The sequence below is a fragment of the Oryx dammah genome, unplaced genomic scaffold (assembly GCF_014754425.2).
Source record: "Oryx dammah isolate SB20612 unplaced genomic scaffold, SCBI_Odam_1.1 HiC_scaffold_23, whole genome shotgun sequence".
Lineage (NCBI taxonomy): Eukaryota > Metazoa > Chordata > Mammalia > Artiodactyla > Bovidae > Oryx > Oryx dammah.
Window position 1 is genome coordinate 112,641,875 of NW_024070207.1, and position 8,185 is coordinate 112,650,059.

General features: G+C 47.7%; 1 protein-coding gene across 1 annotated transcript in view; it reads right to left on the reverse strand.

Annotated features, from left to right (window-relative positions):
• SMS (spermine synthase) overlaps nt 1-432 on the reverse strand; it is a 49,474-nt gene extending 49,042 nt beyond the window's left edge. The window contains exon 1 of the mRNA XM_040266661.1: nt 135-432. Coding sequence (XP_040122595.1) covers nt 135-183 — 49 coding nt within the window. The 5' untranslated portion in view covers nt 184-432. The remainder of the gene's footprint in view (nt 1-134) is intronic.
• Nucleotides 433-8,185: the final 7,753 nt, after the last annotated feature.

Genomic DNA, 8,185 nt, shown 5'->3' on the forward strand with positions numbered 1-8,185 from the left:
ACGCCCGCGCCGGAGCCGGGGCCGCGCGGCCGTCCGCATTGTTCGGCCCGCGGCGCGCGCCCCGCCCGGCCCCGCCGGCCCCAGCTCGCTCGGCGGCGGGAGCGACAGGGCAGGTGGCGGGCGCGCGCCCTCACCTTTGGCGCCGAGCATGAAGTCGAGGGTGCTGTGCCGTGCTGCTGCCATAGTGAGGCGAGGCCCTGGGCCATGCCTGGGGGAGACGGCCGGGGAGACTGGGGGGGCCGCGCGGCGTGTCAGGCTGCGGCCGGCGGGGAGTGCGCCGCGCCGGGGAGGCCGAGGGTAGGAGGTGGGAGGGGCCGCCGGGAGCCACCCGGGGCGCCGGGGGCGGGGTCGGGCCCGCCTCTGGGAGGGAAGAAGAGAGGACGACCGCAGCCCGGGACTCGGAGCGCCGGGTGTGAGGCCGCGCGAAGGCAATGGTGGAAACGTGGGCGCCGTGCTCCCCGGCGTGCGTCACCAATGGCCGCGCCCCGCGCCGAGGATCGGGCGGGCGCTCCCGCCGTCCGTTAGGTCACCTTAGGTTTAAACCGCGCAGCACGACTTCCGGGGGGCCCACCCCCCGCACTTCCCCCAGACAGGCCCCCAAGCCCAGGCCCCTCTGATTTCCTGGCCAAGCCAAGAAAATGAAATGCTTGGATCCACCCTGGAGTCTAAAAGCACTGCCGCCTTTTTCTTAACTCTTCAAATGCTACAATTTAATCCATTAGAATTGTCATTTCCATTATCATCAGCCGGGGCCGGCTCTGCATTTCAGCACCGAATAGAAAGCTCTTGGGTATTACATGTTAGTTACCTACGTTTTTTTGTGAAAAATGGGCACCGGGAAGAAGCAAGTGAGAGGCCAACGTGGTTAATGTTAATTTGAGAAATTACAGCTTCTAGAGTTGCTCGTCCATCACTGATGGCTGGCTCTGTTCATGGCAGTGAACCTTTCTGCTGCGGGCTTCTCTATGACTTCGGGGTTCTGGCTGGTATTCAACAAGATGTGCAAAGGAGAGGACATCAGTATCTGGGCACTAAAGCCTTCTTGATGACACTATCACTGGGCAAAGGCCTCCATCATCACATCAGTCCTAAGTGCCTCTCCCTGCGTTCCCAAGTTTCTCAGGAATTGCTGAAATGGCCGGACAAAGTCTAGATCAGTGAACTCTACCTCCTTGTTACAAGCCCAGGGCGAACTTAGATATTAAACTCTTCTCTTCTGCAAACACGCCCTATTGGCTATTTTGCCAAGTCCTTCACCTTTGGTCAAGAACTGGGCCAATTTCTTTATCAGTGGCCTTCAATAGACCATCCTGAACTGGATCTGCTTTCAGCCCCCACATTGATTTTCTCCTGCCCAGGCCACCTGTTTGTTGCCCTGAACGGTTTGCTTTCTTCTGTGGATCCCAGGGTCCTCAATTTCAGGAGCTATTCTGCTATCTTGGCCTTCAGTCTCTAATCTTCAGATTGCAGCTCCTGTTTGCTTCCTGGAATGTTCTCCAGTTCTGGCCATTCCTCTGGAGTTAGGGCCCTGGGAACCCAGTTGTCCTTGTCTGCCATGTTGCAGGGGCACCAGGGCTCTGACAGGCCTCCTCAGGCTCAGAAGGGTCCTGTACTTGGTTTAACTTTCTGCTCTCACTGTCTTGAAATTGTTCATAAATCTTGAACGAGTGGCCCCTTGTTTTCATTTTGCACTGGGCCTACAAATTATGTAGCCGGTCCTGCTTAACAGCTTTTGTCTTGGCAGGACAGCTGACAGCGGCCAGAGCTAGTGCCGGGCCTTGACTCTGCAGGTGGAAAACAGACAGAGAGGAAAATCAAGACACTCTGCCATCAACTCATCAGACAGCCACAACAAAAGCGGAGTTTAACAGAAACGCTTCATAATGTTAGCATAGCATCAGAGATAAATGGGCCTTGAAATGGAGCCAGCATTACTATGGGGTAATTTTAAGCATGTTTACAATGCCTGTATCACCTACCAACGACAGGATCCTGGCAAGATTGTTAAAGGTAGGACATGGACAGGAATCAAAGGCTTGAGGCCTTTTTAAATAACTCCAACTGGGCTGTGAGCACCTATCTGGATTCTGGAAGGTGTTCTGCTTGCCTGGGTTTTATAATCTAGGCCCTTCGCTTCAAGGCCTGTTAGAGGACGAATAATCACTTTGTTTGTGGGAACTGTTTGTGTTAGAGTTGATTGATGTCTTCTGTGCAACTGTGGTCACATCAGAGAATTCAGCAACTTATCCTGCAACAAAAAAGCAGAAGAAGGACTTCCATGGTGGTCCAGTGGCTGGGGTGTGGCATCTAGTTCCCCAGTGCAGGGGACCTGGGTTCCCTGCATTAGAGAACTAGATCCCACATGCCATGACTAAAGAGCCCACATACTACAACAATCTGACCCAGTACAGCCATTTTAAATAAATAAATTTTAAAAAAGCAGAAGAGACTTACCCAACTCCAGCCTGCATTTTCGAAGCAACTTCCTCATCATCAACAAAATCTTGGCAATGGTAAAAATGTAGACATCATGGATTAATGTCCTCTTGACTGCCCTCATCTATTCTTGGCCCAAAGGAGTCCTGAGATGGAAAAGCAACGCCTGGTATCTGACAAAAGCTGGTCAGGCACTCTCCTGTTGAACACAAACAATTCCCCAGAACTCCAACATCAGACAAGGCCACTCTGAGTTCAAGATGGGACTGAACCAAAACAGAACCACTCTGGAATCTTGTGAGAACACGGAGCAGGAACTTGTCCAAACCACCAAAATCACCCAACGTCCCTGGGTCCTGGCTCCTAGGAGCGACTTTGGCTTCTTCACCAATCCCAGCCTTAGTCTGGTCTTCCCCCTTCTCTGTAAAGTTACTAAGACACCCCATCAGGACTCAACCCTGCTTCCTGACAGCACTCAGTCCAGAGCAATGCCCAGCTTCCTTCAGCGTTCCCCAGAGAACTCAAGCCAGGCCCCACTGCTACAGGCTATTCCCCTGCAGGTGTTGCTACGGGGTGGGGTGGGGAGGCGCCGCAGTGGTGGTGGGTGGAAGATGGTGACAATAAGATTAAGTCAGTACTTAGAGGAAAAAAACTGCAGGTGACTCTCTTAGCAAAATGCTACCTACTGTGAGACACTTCTCTCATCCAAAACTCATGTTGCAGGGGTCCATCTGCTTATTGGCAGTCATGCCAACTTGCACGTCTGCAACAGTTTTTAAAGCCTCAGAGGAACCACACTATTCTGCACAGTTAATAACAGTAACTACCTTCTGGGAAGAATAAAATCGAAAACAGAAAAGAACTGTGTTAAAAAGGAGAAGGCAGTGGTGGTGGCAGGGAAGTGGGGGTGCTAACTGGACACCTCCTCGGGCTGTAAGAACCCAGAGGCCACCTATTGGGCTACAGTCCAAACCTTCCTTGTGAAGAGAGGTAGGGGACCGGCAGGGAGTGCTACCCAGTAGCCCTTTGTTTTACTGTTTTGTTTTTTGCTTTTTCACCAGTTCACTTGGGACCCTTGGAGACATTCTGCCTCCCTCCCTCCTGTGTACAGCTGTGGTGAAATCACTTCCTTTCTTAAAAATGAAAAAAGAAGAACTGGCCTTAGCTGTTAGGGTTACAATGGCTGACAGAAATCTGGATCACTCCCCCACCATTTCTCAGATGAATGTGGGCCTTGCCTAGCTAGTTAAACATGATTTAAATTTCTGATTAAAGAGTATATGCCCGAGAGGGGCCTGGAATCCTTGATACAATGATTCTCAACTTGGCTGTACACTGGAATCACCTAGGGGACTTTAGAAGCTCTTGCTGCTCCCTGAGCCTGCAGCTCAGGCATTGGGTTATTAAAATAAATATATAAAAACCCAGGAGAGTCCAATGTAAAGTGAAGTGTGACACTGCCAGATCCCAAAGCATTGTGAACCCCAGTAGATAAACCCACAAGGATGGCTCTGATACAAGTAAATAAAGACATTCAAAAGCCAGAAAATAGCAAGTGTTGACAAGGATGTGGAGGAATTGCTGGTGGGAGTGTAAAATGGCAGAGTCATTGTGGAAGACAGTTGGGTGATTTCTCAAAACGCTACACATAGTTACCATGCAACCCAGCAATTCCACTCTTGGTATATATACCCAAGAGAATGGAAAAACAGGTGTTCAAACAGAAACTTGTACACGAGTGTTTACAGCAGCACCATTTACAATAGCCAAAAGGTGGAAACGACCCAATTTCCATCAACAGATGAATGGATAAACAAAATACTATTCAGCCATACAAAAGGAATGAAGTACTGATAAATGGCACAACACAAATGAACCTTGAAAACATTATGCTAAGTGGAAGGTGCCAGTCACAAAAGGACAAACACTGTATGATTCCACTTGAGGTGTCCAGAATAGGTAAATCCATACAGACAGAAACAGGGCTAGTGCTTGCCAAGGGCTGGGGGAAGGAGGGAAGGGAAGTGCCTGTTTAATGGGTGCGGGGTTTCCTTTGGCGGGGGATGAAAATGTCTTGCAATTACATACAAGTGCCCAAATTGTAAATGTACTAAATGCCAGTGAGTTTTTCACTGTAAAATGGCTAATTCCATGTTATGTACATTTTACTTCAATTAAAAAAAAAAAAAGACTAAACCAAATTTGTAAGGTAAAGCTCTGTAGAAATTTTTATTAAGTGAACTACATCACCCATAGCAAATTTTAAGTAAATGCCTGATGGAGTGGAGTTGAAGTGAGAAAGTGGGGTGTTTGCAAAATGGAGCAGAATTGAAGGCTGCTGTGAAACCAGCCTCACGGTTGTGGTTTTCCCAGAGAAGAGCATCCTTCAGCCTCAAATGCTAAGTTATTGAATCTTTACAACAGCCTTAAGAGGTAGGTACAATTATCCCCATTTTACTGATGGGTTAACTGAGACACAAAGAGGTTCTGTAGCTATAAGTGCTGGGCCCAAGACTCGAACCCAGGCAGGTGGCTCCAGAGTCTGGCTATTCACCCCTTCATGGTGCTGCCTCTGATCATCCTGCCGGTTGTCTCAAAGCATCCTCATTTTTCTTACAACTCCCCAAAGCTGAGGGACATAAGTCTGCCCACCTCCCACCAGCAGACGCTCCCTCTCCGTTACAGAGTATGCGATTGGAGAAGGTATCCTGTCTCCCTCCTCTCTGGAGCCATCGCCTATCTCTACAAAACAATTTCCAGGGTGAATTCCTACCAAACCTCCTACTAGCTGTGTGACAGTGGACAGGTTCATCAACCTCTCTGTGCCTCCTCTTCCCCTCTACCACCCCACAGCGTTACTCCAGTTTGGGAAAGCCTGACTTAGAGGGAAAATTGGAAGCCTGAGGCTCAATCGCTCAGCCTGGAGAAGACACATAGGGCCAAACTTTTTAAAGAGAACCTCCTTGAGACTCTTTACAAAGTGCTCATTGCTGCAAGTGAAATGCTATCCAGGGACTTCCCTGGTGGTCCAGCTGTTAAGATTCTGCGTTTCCACTGAAGGAGGCACAAGTTCAACCCATGGTCAGGGAACTAAGATCCTGTATGCCTTGCTGGTGTAGCCATAAATAAATAAATACTTAAATTGCCATCTGGAAAAAAAAAAAAAGAAAAGAGATGCTGTCCAACCCATCCCATTTCCTCCTTTCCTCTCATTTCCAGCAAAGAATGACGCCTTATGGGGAGGGGAGACTAAACTGTTGTAAGGCATTACCTAAGTGCCGATGCTCAAATAATGACACAATCAAAATTGTTACAAAGAAAATAATACAACATGTTTTGGTCCCAAAAGTAATGCCCTGGCTTCTCATCTGAATGCAGCATTCACTACAGCTATACTCAGTGCCTGCTTAGTTGCTCAGTTGTGTCCGACTCTTTGCAACCCCATGGACTGTAGCCCGCCAGGCTCCTCTGTCCATGGGATTTCCCAGGCAAGAATACTGGAGTGGGTTGCCATTTCCTACTCCACACAGCTATATTCAAAGATGTAACTAAATTCTCAACTGTTAGCACTAGTTACGTATATATAATACATTTCTGTTGTAAAACAACTATACTTCAATAAAAAAATTGTGATAAACAATAGATATATACTATTCTATCATATTGATTCCTTGCTTCCTCTGTCCTTAGGGAGGTAGCTTGCAGAATGGTTAGGATCAAAGCCTTTGTCAATCACCCTGGATCCTAATTTTGATTCTTCCATTTGCTTGCAGGTGACCTATGGCAAATGATCTAATCTTTCTAAGTTTCTTCAACTATGAAGGAGGTATTGCAACAGCATCTCTTTCACATGATTGTTCTGAGGATTAAATAAATTAGTAGAAGTATAATAGCACTTTAACAGTGCCTGGCACATAGAACACCCCATGCAATGATCAGTTATTAGTGAGTTAAGACTAATGTTTAATTGGTAGTTTCCTTTGCCCCAGTCCAAATGGTGAGTACCTGGGAGTTTAGAGGGCAACTCCCATTTCAGTTACCATTTCCCTAGAGGAGAGGTAAAAAATTTGCAAAGCTCACAGAGGGTCCACTTATCTTAAATGTATTTGCTACAACTCAGCAGTCAGAGATAGTCCCAGAAGCTGACTGCACTGGGATTGGACATAAGCCACCATTTTGCAGCACCATGCCCTTTCATCTGCTGGGCGTTTGAGTCTTTGTCCTCACCTGAAACACCTCCTTTCTCCAGTGGAAAAGCCCACACATGAGCATTCAAGGGCCAGCTCAAATGCCACCCCTGATCCAGGCAGAGCTGAGTGCTCGTTTGCTTCTTCACCTGTGTTCCCACAGCTCATTGGTCAGCTCTCCAGTGAAGAACTTTCCAGCTTGCATCAGTGGCAGCATGCTAGTGCTCCTCCAACTAGACCTGTGTTTCTCTCCAAGCCATCACTTCTCCAATGAGACAACAATCCAGAAAAAGCACAGCCCAAGTTTACATGCTTGTTAGTGAGATGAAGGCTCAGGGACAGGACTGTAAGCAGATAGGATAGGGTCCCCAGAGAAAGAGAACCAGGCATGGCTTTCTTGAAAGGGGAGAAGTCATTTTTGGCCTAAGCCATTTTGTGATCTAAGCCTGGCCACAGTGCTTGCCCTTGAACAGGCCTCAGTAATTAACGATTGCAAGGGAAGTGAGGGGATGCAGGAACAAAGGAAAATCAGTCAAGAAACAATAGCTCAGCAATAAAACAGAGTCCCACTTCCTCCTTAAGGGATATATGCAACAATCTGAAACATTATCTCTGAGTTCTGTGGGAACTAACGACCGCAGCCAGGTGGAGGATGGAATGAGGATGTTGACCTTTTCTGATCCTTAAGACTTCAGTCACCTAAAGCTTGAACTCTGTCAACCCTTGCCCCAATGGTATGCTGAATTCTTCTCTGCCCAGTTCACAAATATGCATGTACCCTTAGTTTAAAACTTCCCCAGTTTGGTCTTTGGGGAGATACTGCTTTGGGAAAGATCCCGGGTGGGTGTTCTCCTTACTTGCTGCAAAAATGACTCCTTCCTCCTCCTAATCGATCTCTGGCTTGGTTGTGTCTTTTGACTTGACACCCACCAAGAGATCAACTTAGTTTTCAGGTAACAGGACTCTGGTGCCCCAGTTCCCAGGCCACGGTTCTTTTCTTTAAACTCCATTGTTCTGTGTGCAGCTTCCGTTATTGAATGTCCACTATGGACCATAGTATTTGTAAAGTACTGTAGGTTCTTTCTCATTCAAGTTTGGATCGCTCAGTCGTGTCCGAATTTTTGCAACCCCATGGACTGTTGCCCGCCAGGCGCCTCTGTCCATAGGATTCTCCAGGCAAGAATACTGGAGCGGGTTGCCATTCCCTTCTCCAGGGGATCTTCCCAACCCAGGGATCAAACCCAGGTCTCCTGTACTGCAGGCAGATTCTTTATCATCTGAGCTACCAGGGAAGCATATGTCATTTCTAATCTTTGCAACCCAACAAGGTTTATCCTCTGTTTAAAGACAGAGACACTGGGACTTCCCTGGTGATCCAGTGGTTAAGACTCTGTGCTTCCACTGCAACGGGTATGGATTTGATCCTTGGCTAGGAAAGTTTCACATTCCCTGTGGTATGGCCAATACATAAAATAGATTGTTATTAAAATATAAAAATGAAAAATAAAGGCAGACACTGAGGCCAAGTGCATGGAGTCAGTCTGACTCCAAAGTCAGGAGAC